This window comes from Aricia agestis, chromosome 8 (assembly GCF_905147365.1).
Source record: "Aricia agestis chromosome 8, ilAriAges1.1, whole genome shotgun sequence".
NCBI lineage: Eukaryota > Metazoa > Arthropoda > Insecta > Lepidoptera > Lycaenidae > Aricia > Aricia agestis.
Window position 1 is genome coordinate 7,226,635 of NC_056413.1, and position 16,661 is coordinate 7,243,295.

General features: G+C 38.1%; 1 protein-coding gene across 2 annotated transcripts; it reads right to left on the bottom strand.

Moving 5' to 3' along the window:
- Positions 1-910: 910 nt before the first annotated feature.
- On the bottom strand, positions 911-11,799 carry LOC121729514 (elongation factor 1-alpha-like). Of its 2 annotated transcripts, none has more exons than XM_042118050.1 (11): positions 11,712-11,799; positions 8,571-8,779; positions 7,846-7,995; positions 6,926-7,145; positions 5,426-5,571; positions 4,060-4,192; positions 3,622-3,737; positions 3,264-3,353; positions 2,994-3,114; positions 2,363-2,529; positions 911-2,013 (listed from the first exon to the last, which is right to left on the bottom strand). In XM_042118050.1, the coding sequence occupies exons 2-11, from the start codon at positions 8,742-8,744 to the stop codon at positions 1,942-1,944; spliced, it is 1,389 nt and encodes a 462-aa protein (XP_041973984.1). In that variant the 5' UTR covers positions 8,745-8,779; positions 11,712-11,799; the 3' UTR covers positions 911-1,941. The 2 variants fall into 2 exon arrangements, with proteins under 2 accessions (XP_041973984.1, XP_041973985.1); XM_042118051.1 differs by lacking the exon at positions 11,712-11,799 and adding an exon at positions 10,556-10,922.
- Between the last annotated feature and the right edge of the window lie 4,862 nt (positions 11,800-16,661).

The following is a 16,661-nucleotide window of genomic DNA, read 5'->3' on the forward strand; positions in this document are numbered from 1 at the left end:
ACACAACTTCACTTTCTTCGTAATCTTCTGATAGTATTTTTTTTCCAGACCTAAAAAGTTAGTAAAATTATATAAAAATTTTGAACCCGCAAAAAGCTGCACGTAAATTTTCGTATTTTTTTTCTAAACCTTACATACCACTAGAACTTTACTTGTTTCAAAAATGAACCAGAATGACCTAGTAGATTTTGCAAAATATCTATTTATAGATTCCTTCCCATACAACATTTTAGTTTTTTTTTTTTCACCTTAAAAAATACATTTTTATAAAAACTTAATTAAGATTTATTGTTACTCTTTAGGAAATCTTTCGAATAGTATTTTTTCCACACCTAAAAAGTTTGTAAAATTATTTCAAAATTTTGAACCCCTCTACTGCAAAAGGCTGCACGTAAATTTTCGTAATTTTTTTTTCTAAACCTTGTATACCACTAGAAATTTACTTGTTTGAAAAATGAACCAGAATGACTTAGTAGTTTTTGCAAAAAAATCTATTTATAGATTCTTTCCCATACAACGTTTTCGTAATTATTTTTTTTCACCTTAAAAAATACATTTTTATAAAAAACTTAAGGATTTATTGTTACTCCTCTTAAAATCTATCGAATGGTATTTTTGTTCACACCAAAATCGAACTTTTTCGCGAATGTCCACTGTTTAGCGCTTTCAGACCACTGTGCGGTGGCGATTCTTTACCGCGGCGGCGCCGTGTCACGTGTGTAAACACGCGTAGCTCGCTAGGAGTATTGTTCTGTACGCGTAGCCTTACTATTAGAATGTATTTAACAAAAATGAGGACATTCAAGAAATGCACTACTCACTAGTCATTCAGTTACATTGCACTTAGCAGATTCTTATTAATATCTGAACACACTAATTAGAATATGAATCTGAAAATAAAACAACATTATACCAGTAGCTTCTTTATTGGTTATATCAGGATCGAGGTCTTTACAAAATTATTGAAAAAATTACAAAGATACATTTAGAGCTTAATAAAATTCTCGAGTTATTCCGTACTTACTGTGAAAATATGTCAAATTCAGTATGGAATTATAAATTGAATGTTTAAACCCTTATATAACATTACATTACCTATAATAAATAGGTGTTAACATTTAGGTCTCTTTTAAACTAGGAACGAAAATTTATTTTTACCTACAATACTTCTACTTTCCTCAGAGGTGCCTAAAACGTTTTAAACGCTTATTTACGCCATCACTATATTCAAACAATGGTGCCAGTTCATAACCGACTACCGCCGAATCTTTGATCACACTTTTCTAAATACAATTTCCTCAATCAACTGTTTATTCGATATTGATATTTAAAAATCTTAATAAAACTCACCACTAATTAATTCATACTTAGGTACAAAACACATTTTACACAAAAGCCCAAAAAATCATGGGTAGGAATAATAAAAAAAACCTCTCAGTTCAGAGGACTAGAACGTGCATTACATACCCATTACCTATTCAGGAAGATGTTCTAGACGACCGAGAGCGATTCTAGCAGTGGACAAAAAAAACGAATCTGGAGCGATGATCACATAACGGTTTAAAAATTCAACTCCCCGCTACTTTTCCTCCTAAACTCTTTACGATGAAAAAATAAAACGTAACGAGCCTTCAGATACGGAAACTCAAACTCGACGAGCAACTTACGACTAAAATAATCACAAAGACATAAACTTAATACGTAAGCGTAACTAAAACGAATAAACTTATCGAGTATCCTGTGATAAATGCACGTATCGGGAACGAGAGTGACGTCACCAGTGAAGAAGCTCCTTAGGCGGTGCGCTAGGGGGTGCACGCGACTACGACACGACAGCTGCAGGGGGGAGGGGGGCGCGGGGCCGCCCGCCGCGCGCCGCCGCGCGGACACCGCGCCGCGGCCCACACCGAGCGGCGCTGGTACGAGTGAACTGCCCCGTAGTTATTTCTTCTTCTGGGCCTTCTCGGCGGCCTTTGTGATTTTACCCGTAGTGACCTCCTTGAAGGTGACGCTCTGAAATTGAAAAAGAAAGATTAATGATATAGGGCATTTTAAGGCGTAATCGCACAGCGCACTAGACATAAGTACAGCAAAACAACCCAACACTTCGCAAATCGCATCCTACAGTACTTTTGTGCCTTGTCGCGATGCACCGATGCGCTAGAGCGTTGCGACTTGTGCGGTGTCACCTTTGTGTGAAGATATTAAACAGGTAATATAAGTAGGTAACCTAATACGTCTACGATACAATCTTCTTCGGAAACACTCGAATAAAACATATCAGGAAATAGAATTAATAAGTTGTAACTTGCAAGTAAAGTATGCACTTGTATCCATTCGAAATATAACAGTTTCCCCGCACCTTGATGACGCCGACGGCGACGGTCTGGCGCATATCGCGCACGGCGAAGCGGCCGAGCGGCGGGAACTCCTGGAAGGACTCGACGCACAGCGCCTTCGTCGGCATCAGCGTCACGATCGCCGCGTCACCAGACTTGATCGACTTCGGGTCTTTCTCCGTCGTCTTGCCTGCATCATATTATCAAGTTATATCAAATTAAGCGCAAGGACACGGCGGTTAGCCATATGTGGCCGTAACTGACCACTTTAGATGATTAAGTCCATGGTGTATTGAGTAGGGATTTTCGATATTTCTTTAGCCTAAGAATGCAGACACATACAAAGCGTCGTTTGGTGGCTACGTACTGCGTAGTTACGAAAACTGTCAATATTTTTCCGACTCATCCATCCAGGGTTTGCAGTGGAAAGTGTCGAAGGCTGAGCTCTACATCTATATCAATCGGATCTTAGGGCTTCTGCTAGCTGAAGCAGTTGAAATTTCGAATACTATCGGCTTCAGAGGAGGCTACAGGCTTCAGTGACAAGTATATGATCTTAAAAACCTCAAGAGAGTCTTTGCATGTCCATATCACTGGCTGTTCCTCAAGAGAGGCCATTTTAAAGAAAAATAATAAATTATGGTGTGTACTGACCGGTACGGCGGTCGCACTTCTCCTTGATCTCGGCGAACTTGCAGGCGATGTGCGCGGTGTGGCAGTCCAACACCGGCGTGTACCCGTTGCTGATCTGCCCCGGGTGGTTCAACACGATCACCTAACAACAACAGCATTATTTTAATGGCGCATAGACGTTTTAAGTGACAATGAGCCTTCCATAACAATGGGAACCTATTTACCTAAGAACTCAGTTCTGCGGAAACGACTTAGCGGTCGCTAAACGTGCTTTAGCACACAATATTTTACCTGGGCGGTGAAGTCAGAGGCGCCCTTGGGCGGGCAGTTCTTAGAGTCACCGGCCACGTAACCACGGCGCAATTCCTTCACTGATACGTTCTGAAACGAAAGGTTTACTTAACATTTATTTTTCATAATTTTATTCATAATTTTTGGCTGTTTGTATGTTTTCAGCTCTGGCTGTTTGTTGCCAGATAATTTGGTAGACAGAGAGTCGAAATAACATTATGTAAAGTTGGTGACCCTGGTGCGATGCATTAGACAGAGCAATGTATTTTGATTCCACAAAGATTTTTTAAAGTTGTAGTGATTTTTATAAGAAAACTATATAGTGTATAGTATGGTAGTATCAAGTATGGCAGTGTACCTTCACGTTGAAGCCAACGTTGTCGCCGGGCATGGCCTCCTGCAGCGCCTCGTGGTGCATCTCCACCGACTTCACCTCCGTGGTGATGGCGGCCGGTGCGAACACCACCACCATACCTGAACCACAGATTACTAAATAGTTACTACGTAACCTGAACACATATCACTGAATGACCGACTTTTAACTTGTATTGAAATTTGAAAAAGTGAAATGTGACATTTTATGAAAACCGACCAATTGATACGCGCCGGACCAGTGCAGTATGTAAACATGTTTCAATACAGTCCAGCATCCACCCGCTCCTTTCCATTGAAGGTTACCCGATTTTTAAGGTATTTGACGAGAACTTATCTATCCACTAGCGCTTCTGTTTGGCTAACGTCAAAATAACTCAAAAAAACTGGACATTAATCAAGAACTCGTGGTAGGTAGCTTTACCTGGTTTGAGTATGCCGGTCTCGACTCTCCCCACAGGCACGGTGCCTATCCCACCTATCTTGTACACGTCCTGCAGAGGCAGGCGTAGAGGCTTCTCCGTCGGCCGCGACGGTGGCTGGATCGCATCCAGAGCCTGCAGACATTTTTTTTTAATTTATCGCCACTTGCTTATAACTTATTTAAAGACACCGAAATAATATGGGTTCCTCAATTCGAATTCGAAGAGACCCTTTGAATAAAAAAAAAAACTAAAATGAGTGGTTTCCAAGAAGAATGGATAGAATGGATAGAAGAATGGTGAATGGATAGATCGATTTTTCTCTCCCGTATCCAACTCAATTTTATGGAAATGTCGCAGTCATCTGGTTAATTTGCTCTTTAATTGAATGACTAAAGGACAACTTGTCACGTCGCACAGTGTACGGAGGAGACAAAAATCGGAAATTTTCTATTTTCTTCAATTTTGAATAGGAAATTGCAGCCTTTGAACGGGAACCAATCCATACTAATATTATAAATGCGAAAGTGTGTCTGTCTGTTACCTCTTTACGCCCAAACCTCTGAACCGATTTTGCTGATATTTGGTATGGAGATATGAGTACCGGGAAAGGACATAGGATGCTTTTTATACCGGAATTTGAATTTTAAATTTTGGCGCAACGCAGTTGCGGGCGTCGTCTAGTTAAATATGAATTAATGATATTATTTTCTATTTTGCAGTAAAATAAATATAATATTAACAGTTTATGTTTGTGATACTGGTACCTACAAATTTTGTGATAATAACTGGGTCGATAGACAAACAATATGTTGTGTCATATCGGCAGACAGCAACGTTACATAATAACTTATTGACAATCGTGATTCATGAAGATTGAAGGTAAAAGCTGGTTGAGTTTCGCAAACATCTTTAATCGGCCACGGCTTGCCTACTTACCTAGCACTAATTATTTGATTGGGTTGTTGCGAGGTTAGCGCATATTCCTGTGCAATAAAAAGTATACAATATTTGCTTTCCCGAGTCCCGAAAAGCAGGAAGGACAGACAAACATGCTTTCGCATTTAATTATGGAGCAGTGGAGCTTATAACTTATATTACTTATGGATCAGATATAATTTTCAAGTCTGAAAAATATCCATACTTAATCTAAAAAAACATCTTAAACTATTTTAAAAGGCAAGCCACTTTTCTAACGTCTCAGACTTAACAACAAATATGAAATAACTCTCCTAAAAGGCCGGCAACGCACCTGCAGCTTTTGTAATGTTGCGACTTGCGAGTGTCCATGGGCGACGGTAGTTGCTTTCCATCGCAGGTGACCGCGTTTGCTCGTTTGCCCCCCTTATTTAAAAAAAAATAGCTAACCTCAATGAGCGTCTTCCCCTCGACCTTGCCGTCCTTGCGGTCGATGGTCCACCCCTTGAACCAGGGCATCTTGTCGGACGGCTCCAGCATGTTGTCGCCGTGCCAGCCCGAGATCGGCACGAACGCCACCGTCGCCGGGTTGTACCCTGACAGAGTACGATTAACGTCAATTTGTGGTGCGTATCATTCTTGAAGTAATTTACAATATTCAGATGAACTTTAAAATTGGCACATTATTTTGCCTTAAAGAACTTAACATTTATAAAATTTGTGTGTTGTAGGCATAAGGCATGGTTACAGCTTACTTTGAGTGACAATAGCTGTTTCGCATAATAAAGACCTGTAGAGCTTGTCTAATTTGAAATGACGTGCCCCACCACTTCACTAGTTGATATAAATGAAAATTTTTGTACTGTGAACACGAGGGAGGGGCGTGTCATTTTATATTTAAAGGTTTCCTCCAAGAGCGGTGCCGTCGTGTGGCGGTCGTGATGCAGCGGTGAATGACGTCACTAGAACGTTGTCTATGTGGGCGGCACGTGAGCGGTATGGCGCGGTTTCCTAGAGAACGGTGTCAATTACATGGACAACATTCTAGTGACGTCATTCACGCTGTATTGCGGGCGCAGCATAACGGCGCCGCTTTTGGAGGAAACCAGAGCTTTACACTAGCCATACGACTCTATGACAATGTCATCCATGCACATCGTTGTAGGTATGTACGGGGCGTTCATGTCGTTAATTATAGTGTTTGTTCATACCGTCATTTAATATTTTTAATAGAAAAATTTACATTTCATAAGACGAGATCGGAGATAGAGAGTAGAGACAGTATAATATTATGTAAGTAGGTACATATAATATGTAAGTACTCTATCTTGATAAATATAGTGAAACTGTAATATGATTTCCTATTGTTTGTGTACGAAACCCTAAAAGGCATTATTACATAATATTATGATGTTATAGGTAGGTAGCATATTAAATCGTGACTGCATGCATAATCGTCGTGTAATCCTGTTAGCCACAAATACTAATAAGTACTAGCTGTCCCGGCAACGTTGTTTTTCCTGTTTTCCCAGTTTTCCTACTTTTCTCTTGAAGTTTTTTTTCTGAATTTTCTAAATTTATCTTTCTAAAATACTATTATTTAGATCTCAAGTTCACAGGCGTACGTCGCCTGAGCAGGCGCGGTCCGAAGGGGGGGGGGGGGGGGGGGGGGAATGGGGTCACAGGGGACATTACCCCCCCCCCCCCCCCCCCCCAAATCTAAGGTAAAATTGAAAATAAAATAAAACCCTAAACTGTCCGAGGGCGCAGATAAAAAAAAAAGTGTAGTGACTACTGAGTGACCCCCCCCCCCCCCCCCCCAAATTTCAGGCTGCGACCGCGCCTGCGCCTGAGATCAACCAGCGTCCTCTATAATGCGAGCCAACGTTCCAGCTATTAGAGCAAAGATGCTCGCAGTTCCTTATACAAGGCAATACCACCAATTCTCACCGATTTTCTTAATGTAGGACGAGACCTCCTTCTTGATCTCCTCGTAGCGGGCCTCGTGGTAGGGCGGCTCGGTGGAGTCCATCTTGTTGACGCCGACGATGAGCTGCTTGACGCCGAGCGTGAAGGCCAGCAGCGCGTGCTCGCGCGTCTGCCCGTTCTTGCTGATGCCGGCTTCGAACTCGCCCGTGCCCGCCGCCACGATGAGGACGGCGCAGTCCGCCTGTTGTATCATACAATAGTCAATATACTATGAGAGAAGTTGTTCATAGACGGACCTACATGTAATTTGGTCGCGGTATGTTAAATCCCAGCCATCACGACTAACATTGCTTGGACATAAACCAAAAGACGTAGACGGTCCACCGTTCGCCTACGAATAAATATTAAAATAAATTAAGGACGTTTTGTGCATCATATCATGATCAACTGTTTTTGTGTAGACGTAGGTAGGTATAGAGCGAGATTGTGTTTGGCAGAATGTAGAGACTAGAGTCTCTTCCCATAAGAAAGACATTTACATCAGATGAAATTTTTTAATCATTCCGTAGATCTGATGCCCGTGGGCCGTATGTCGTGAATTTATTCATCAGTTAACAATCTTATTCCCATTCATTATTCAAGTTTCTTAACTATACGGACCAGTTTTGCCGCTACGCTCCCGCTATCAAATTTGGCGCGAAAATACAACTACGTCTACAGGAAAAAATTTACATGATACCAATAACATTATCTCTTCTTTGTATTTAAAAATATGCTCTAAAAATTGGTCTTAGATCGTCAACCTTAAGGCATAGAAGTTGTTTTCCAAGCAACCATTCGATTAGCCGTAAATCCAAACAATCGATCGCAATGAGCGCATGCATGGCTCCTACTTCCTAGGTGTCCTCTACATTACTGTTAAAATGTAGATAATAATCTACCTGCGAGGTGCCAGTAATCATGTTCTTGATGAAGTCTCTATGTCCGGGGGCGTCGATAATGGTGACGTAGTATTTGGCGGTCTCGAACTTCCACAGAGCGATGTCTATCGTGATACCGCGCTCGCGCTCAGCTTTCAGCTTGTCCAGTACCTAGGGTATATTGAAGAATTTCAAGAATAATGTAAAAATTTGTATTCGACGTGACAAAAACCAACTGCTACTATCGCTGGTGTAAAACAAACTAAATAACAGAGATAGTCGATAGAGATTATCCCTATAGCCGGGTACCGTAAGATCACCAAAACCCAAAGGACCCGTATAGCGCGGGGCTAAATTGGTCGCTTTCGAGAATCATATATTGATTCGCTTCGATTAATGATTGGTCGCCGCGCGCGAACGCCGCGCGAGAGACCAATCATTGATCGAAGCGAATCACTATATGAATTGCACGCAAAGTGGAGTTTAAAAGTGATTCGCTTCGATTAATGATTGGTCTCCGCGCGCGAGCGCCGCTCGCGGGACCAATCATTAATCTAAGTGAATCACTATATGAATTGCACGCAAAGTGGAGTTTAAAAATTAATCATACTATGATTAATTACCTATATGATTCTCCAATGCGACCATTTTAGCCCCGCAGTATCCAAGTATTCGGCCGATCACTTACTAAAAAGTGTACCTGTATTGGCGATATAACCACAAGTATGTATATCATATGAACTGACCCAGGCGTATTTGAAGGACCCCTTGCCCATCTCCTGGGCTTCTTTCTCGAACTTCTCGATTGTTCGCTTATCGATGCCGCCACACTTGTAGATGAGGTGGCCGGTGGTGGTGGACTTGCCCGAGTCCACGTGGCCGATCACCACAATGTTGATATGAGTCTTCTCCTTACCCATTGTTCTGGTTGTACCGCGGCGTATGAAATATTAATCTGTGATAGAAAAATGTACATTTAGTAGATAGAAGGCAAAATATTTTTTATTTGACTGCGCTCGAAGGTAGAGTATTATGAAAAAGATGTAAATAAAATATCAGGCAGGAAAAAAGCTATTTATTATAGATAGATGATAAATACGTAGCGACACTAACCGTACCTAAACCATGTCCAGATAGGTACTTGAAACTGAAGGGGTGTTTGTAGGAACTCTACATTTTAGGGACTAATAATTAAAATTGATAGATACATATCTAGTATCTACATTTAAAATATTTGAAAGTTATTTCCTATTTGGCTAAAAAAATATAATAAATACAAGTATTTGTATTAATTATATATTTAATACAAATACAATATATTTAATGAATAAATTAAATAGAAGGTGCGGAAATATTTTAACCTTCAGAATTGGAAATGCGACAAAACACCAGTTTGTAAGGGGCGTCCACAAATTACGTGAGGTGTTTAAGGGGGGGAGGGGGTCGAGTTAAATCTCATCTAATCTCACGTAAGTAATATTTTTCTCATTGATACAAAAAAAATACTACCAAATGATCAGGTTGTTGAATATACTAGGGCTTGCTTCGTTCGCCCTTGCGCGAGTCTTATCTACTCACTTTTGGCCGACTTTTTTTTTAATTCATAATTATGTATAATTCCGTCACGTTAGTTATAACTTATACATCTACTGACTGTCAAACAATCCAACGCGTTTACGTAAGAAACCCACATTTGAAAGATCTCACGTGAGATTGGGGGTAGGGGAGGGGGTTGAATAAAATCTCACGAAATCTCACCCGGACCCCACAGGGTCAGAAAATCTAAAAAACACCTCACGCAATTTGTGGACGCCCCCTAATATCAATCAGATCGGAACAGGATATTATCGCGTCTCAATATCAACATGAAAATATATAACTAGAAATAAATTAACACCTGGAAATAGGCTCTTTTTACAAGAATGTCAGATGATTTAACTTCCTGCTAAACTTAACAAATTTTATTATTCTCTATAAGTAAATGTATTCAGAAACTTTTTAACCTAATATTTTTTAATACAAAGTATGAGTAATAGCCGCTAAAGGAAATACTCACTTGATAGAAATTCAGTAAAATTCAAAAGATATAGGTAAGAGCCTACGTAAGAGCTGACTGTTTATAAACGCTCATTACCGTAAACGGGGACGTGAATATAAGTCTACATGGCTCTCCCAGTAGTAATTACTAATTACTAATTAGTGCAAACGTAATATTATCATAATTAACTTGTGAGTTATGGTGTACGTAGATCATGGATGGATAATTAGTATTCTCTTATAAAAAGAATTACCTATAATACATAACGCATAGAGAAAAAATATTACCTAATAACGTGCGACATGCGGGCATTGCGTGATCCAGATCCATCGCCTAAGATTTCAGTACCATATAAATGTAGAGAGATAGTATAATATACTGTTTTGTACATGAGATACAATGAGATAGCCAGCGGTGATTCTTTAAAATTTTCATTAATTGAGTATCGATTTTGCGACAGGCACACGCCCATATGAATACAAAATGCGACGTGCGTTCACAACTCTACCGCAAGTAAAACGCCCAACGGAGATGCTGTAGCCTGTAGCCTACATTAATCCAAAAAAAAATTATCAAAAATCGCTTTCTGCTAAAAAAAACTCATGTGATGTTAACGCATTACACTAAACAAAGACAAAAAAATATTATATTTTATGAATCAAATTTTCTTAATTATTTCTTAACTCTACGTACCTTATGTATTCGGGTAATCAAATCGCCGGGACTTTATTCAGTTCGCATCACTTTCGGACAAATCTCTGACAAAGGTTGCACTGCGACTTACATGCACTAGGCGGAGAGGCTTCGATTGAGCCGGCACCGAATCTCCGGGACGCTCCGAGCGTGCGCAGGACGTCCGGACCCCCGGCCTATCGATACACCCAGCCTTCCAGCCGAATATAGACCGACCAGACACGTACTTGTGCATATATTTGAGACCGTAAAAAATTACTAGAAACGAATTGAGCAAACACGATGAAGTGACACCGTATTTTCTTAGACAAACGTAGAGACGAAAATTCTCTATCAATTGTGTACTTAGAATTAAAAGTCGATAGATCACGGCGGTTATTATCTCGGGATGCTAATGAATTGTGGCTAAATTTAGAAAGCTATTCTATATGCATTCAAACAGACGTACTGCGAACGACATGCTTTTGCTTGCAAAATTAGAATTCGTGTGTCGCATTCGAGTACGTGGCACACCGCACATGCAGCGAGACGCACATGGTCCCGCCGGGGGAATGCACCCACCATCTTGTGCAATCGTGGGTGTCACTACCACCCGGCATTTTATTCTATCATAATGAAGAACTATGAAAATGCATTAAAAAATTGGCAAATTTAATCATCTACATGAAGCCTGGACAACGCATTTGTTAGACTATGTAATCGCACAAGAACGAGGCAAAAGCAAACTACAGAGTAAAATAATTCGATTTAAGATCTGTTTGATATGTAATATTAGGTAGGTCTTTCAATAAAATATTAAGTATAAATAAGAATGTGTCCCATTTCAATAGTAACTAGTTCTTGAAAGATCTCTATGTAGAGTAGGTACGGTACCGTACGGTACATTGTATTTTAAAGTTGTCATACATGATACAGCTGTATTGTCAAGTATTTATAGTGAAAAATTATATTATTTACCAGACTTGGAGAAAATTATATCATTGCATTGATCTCTAATGGATCATAAGAACAAAAAATATGTAGATAGAGTACGTAATCGAATAAGGATAATGCGCAACGTAATTAATATGACAGATTTATAAAATAACATCACGCAAACTTACAATAAGATAAAAGATAATAAAAGGGTGTAAATTAATATTTACAAGGCACTTACCCTTCGCAGTCGCAGTCACGAATTTTCCAAGTGAATTTTCGAGCATGCGCTTCGTATGTTCTCCCGGGAAATGAAATCAATAAGTCAAATGCACTTCTGTTTTAGATAATATCTCGTTATATCACTTTTAAATATTAAATTATATTGCTATATTAAACACTGTTTTAAATACTATCAATTCTCAATAGGCCGTTAAAAATCCAGATAAATTATATTTATTACGACTGAAATAATATGCATCAACGACCGGAAACATACGTTTTCTTTTTCGTAATTTTCAGCCAGCTACAGCTGAACACTAAGACACTCGAACAAAGAAGGATAGCTGTTGACCCTAGATTAACCCTTGATAAAATTGTGATAAACCCGAGAGGCAAGACCAGAGACAGAAAAGTCGCGCGGTTGAGAACCGTGCATTTTAACCGCATACTTAGAACCTAATTACCAAAACGTTGTACAACTATTTTCAGAAAATACAGCTTGTCTTTCACATGGAAACCCTGCGGTTTTTGTTTCTGTCACAGAATAAATATCTTCTGTGCGGTTTCGAGTCCGGGTGCCATCGCAGTTCTCATACAAACGCAATACCAAGATAATTTCCCATACGAGAATATTTACCACATTTGAGTTATTATTCAGCTTATGATAGTAATTACCTAGGTTCCTGTACAAAGATTCACTGCAAAATATTTACATACTTACAAAATTGTAATCGTTCATATTTTTTGGTACTTAAGTATGTAAATATTTGCAAAAAATGGAAAGGGCGTAAGCGACAAAATAGTTTTGTCGCGTAATTTAAAAACCATAAATACATTTCATATAAGCTATGGGCAAATTAAAGTGTATGCTTGAACCAAGCCATGTACATTTTTGGAAGCTTAAATCACTCTCCTCTGTTGGAAAAATAGGAATCCTTTTTTTTTTACACAGGTCTATTTGATTGATTATTCTGTGTTATAAAAGTTGACCAATCGTGTTATGCTATGGGTAAATCAAAGACAAAGACATGATAAATACTGACAATGAACTTTAATTTCTTAGCTTTAGTCATTGAAAAATCGATATCGCTACAGCCAAATTATCAAGGCGTCGCCTTTACTTAACAATAACAAATATTTAAAATTTAAGTACCTAAAAGTTTTTTTTTTAATTTTGATTTTATTTCCACTACTTTTCTATCAGTAAAGTTGAAAATCATTTTGTGTCGTTGATATTTGCAGATTTATAATAACTAGACATCAGATTATATGTATTTGCATACTTGCATATGCAAATGTATATAATGTCACTTTTTAGGCGATAGTGCATATTTTGGCAATTTTTCGTTGATAGTGCATATTTCGGTAGTTTAACTTCCATGGGCATTAAGATTGCAATCGGAAAATGTTGGTAGAAAATTATTATTGGCGTATAATAAATAAATAAAAAGTCTTTATTTCAAGAAATTAAAAATCCTGGATTTTATGAAATTATAAAAATTGGCGCTTTTATTAATGTCACTACAGGAAAAGTCTTCAAAAAAATAATAAATTTTAATATTAGGTGACTTTTTATTGTGCATATTTTGTGCATATTTCGACCATTTTTCGTGCATATTTGCATGGATATTTCGGCACTTTGATCGTGCATATAATCCGATGTCATTAATAACTTAGGAATTCGTAGAGATGTGAACACATCTTTATGATTATGAGATGTTCGTCCCTCTAATTAATGAAGTTAAATCTATGAAAAAAAAATTTATTACTTTTATAAGTAGTGAAACAATAAAAATGTTTAAATAAAAGGTTTTTGTGTTATAAAAACTTCTTTAAATATGTTAAATATTACTTACTCTTATGCAAATGCATTTCACTAGATTAAATTAACGAAGAAATCCATTTATTGCTGTATTTTTTTGTATTAAATTATATTTTACATTTAGTCGCACAACGGAATCTGTTTCGTCGAAAATTCGATTTTGTTTCAATAATATCAGAATAATATAACGTTTTCAGCGTTCTTTTTAACTTATTCCATTAGTTCAATATTTTTCCTTGTATATGACATTCAAATAAAGGTAAATAAATGACCTTAAAAAATATAGACATATTTTTGCAAGGGTACACGTTTTTTTGAAAATGCCCTGATACGTGATAGCGACACAGAGATCCCATAGGCCCAGATGAGAATATACGTAAACTTTGTCATAGATTTATTTCATAACATTTCAATTACTTATAGAATAAATAAAAATCAGTTTTAATCACATATTTTATTATTTCAATACACATTTAATATTCATACATAGCACATAATATTTAAGTATAAAGTCTAAAATACTTTCAATATTTTAATTGCGCAACATCTAATTAGGAAGAGCGCGAGTAGGTACAATTCGTATTTCGAGGCCGAATGCAGTTGCAATATTTACAAATTTTTGTGTCATTACTCTTACCCGACACGAAAAAAGCGAAAGTGCGCTTGTGAAACTAGATACTGATATATCGCATCCATCGGTGTTTAACTGTTTGATTCAAACTTAAGCTGAGACCGCACTACGCGACACGACACGACGCGACCCACATCACGTTCCATACAACTGACGTTTTACAAAAGTCGGTTCTATGGAACATAAAGTGTCGCTTCTGGTCGCTTCCTTAGGTCGCTTATTGGTATCGTGTCGCTTTAGCCCGGCCGCACATTGTCCGAATTCTGATCAGAAACAGTTGAATTTCGCCGGACCGCCACCCCGCACACTATCCGAAATATCCTTCCGGCGAGTTCGAGCTCACTCGGCTCAGTACAAAATGTAAGAGACAGCGCGGACGTTCAACTGTTTCTGATCAGAAATTTCGGACAATGTGCGGCCGGGCTTAATGCGGTGTTGCCTTTAGTTTCAAGATCCAACTAATGAAATTGTAGTGGTAATATTACTGACATTTCCTAAATGACCCCTATAACAAGTCCGAATAAGTAAATGAAATAGGTCTGTCCGAACGAGCTCGTTTATAAGATATTCGTAACAAAGGCTTACTCTACGCAACTTAATAGACTTCCGCATAAAAGCCATCACTCAAGTTGCACTCAAGAGGTTAAACACAAATCTATGTAGAGGCTACAGCTACTACCACTACTAATCTAAAAATTCGATATTTCTCATGTACACGATATACAATATAATGGCAAAGGAAATGTGAGGAAGAGAACATAAGAGAGGCCACTAATTAGCGATTGATGGTTTCAATTTATATAGGACACGTGTTTGCCATTAAGTGGCATGGCAAACATAATGGTGGACTACCGTCTTCCTCCTCACGTTGAGGAGAGATTCGAGTCCCTTGGTGGGGACGTTGGGGATGGAATTCTCCAGTTTCGATAGCGAAGTAAGATGTAAAAAATATATGGGATTTAACTTCTCTTCTAATGCATCGCAAGCGCCATGACACAGCGATATGTTACGACTTTTACACACAACTTCGCTATAAAATTGGCGGTGAGGAAACTTCGGAGGGAGTCACGGATAGTGACAGGGGCACAACTATGTTGAAATACGACTGACTGTTTCTAGGAACCAGGACTAAATTCCCTAGATCTTGTCGTGTCCCCTGTGACCAAGGACCGCGCATGAATGGACGTAAATCAAGACAAACGACTGAGAAAAAAAGCAACGATGTTTATACGATGATGGTTTTATATCGTCCTTCATAGTGTGGTTCAACAACGATTGTATTTGTAGGTAATTTATCTTCGGAAGTATTATACTTTTGGACAAGTCTCATCATTAGTCAATTATTATGGAATGTTTGAAAATGCTTTTTCCACGAGTCAATTATGACGTAATCATAAATCATAAAAAAGGTTTTCAAAAATCAATTAAGGACATATTAGGTATTATATTATATGCTCTAATGATTTAAAATGGTCTAATCAAAAATATAAATATTATCTTAGTTAGAAAAAAATAATTCTAATGTGTGTTTGGATATTTTGAGTACATATTATAACATTTTCTTCGGGCTAAATGCTACTAAATGTCTATATTATATTATATAACAGGGGTCACCAAATGGCGGACCGAGGTCCGCATCCGGACCGCCGACCCATTGTGTGCGGACCAAGCATGTTCGAAGATGATCTTCGTTAAAAATTAATTTCGGTCTCGATATACTGATGAGCATAATATTGTAGCAACAAAAATTAGCACTTTCCTCATTGATACAAACAAATACCTTTGTAATTTTCGTAAAATACATTATTTTTTTTGGAATGTGTTTGGACCGCGAAGATCATTTTATTTCTTAAAACGGACCCGAGCGAAACTAATTGGTGACCCCTGTTATATAACATACTTATAAATTTCCAAAATATCCTTAGTTAATGTTTTCAAACCTCACAATATATTTTTGCCTATACTTAATGAAAAGTCATTTAAATATAATTAAGTATACTTCAACCGCTTAAAATTATTTCAAGATGTTTAAATAGCTAAATACAAACCGGTATATATTATTATCATACTATTAAGACTTAATAATCATTACATAATGCAATTTCCGGCCATAAAGAGTGCTTATGGACGTTTGAATTGATGTTCTATGTAGAGCGTTGTTTTTTTCTACTTTTAGTAGACTTTAGAATTCGGTAGTAATGGAGATCATCTCTACAAATCAATATCTCATTTCAAAGTCATTTTGTACTCACAACCCGGTGAATAAATCTTGAGACTAGTATTGATGACGTCACGTGACTCTATAGTCACGAAATCACAATCACGACTCTATAGAAATGCGAAAGAAAAGAAATATTGTTAAGCGCCCTGTAAAGTGGGACAAACAATTTGATAGTGTACAGCTTTGCTTGAAGCGTTTGTCAAACAATCTACGTGTTTGAGCTGTTTGAAGAAAATTTGGATTGGCGTAGTGTTTGACAAACGTGTTTAAACGTGTTCCGCAGTCCGCTGTATTT

What these genes read in the sequence shown, in the direction of transcription:
- LOC121729514 (XM_042118050.1), bottom strand. Translation starts at nt 8,744, where the DNA reads ATGGGTAAGGAGAAGACTCATATCAACATTGTGGTGATCGGCCACGTG. An exon ending in TGATTACTGGCACCTCGCAG is followed by an intron (nt 7,146 to 7,845) that starts GTAGATTATTAT and finishes ATGATACAACAG; the next exon opens with GCGGACTGCGCCGTCCTCAT. An exon ending in GAAGTGCGACCGCCGTACCG is followed by an intron (nt 2,530 to 2,993) that starts GTCAGTACACAC and finishes AATATGATGCAG; the next exon opens with GCAAGACGACGGAGAAAGAC.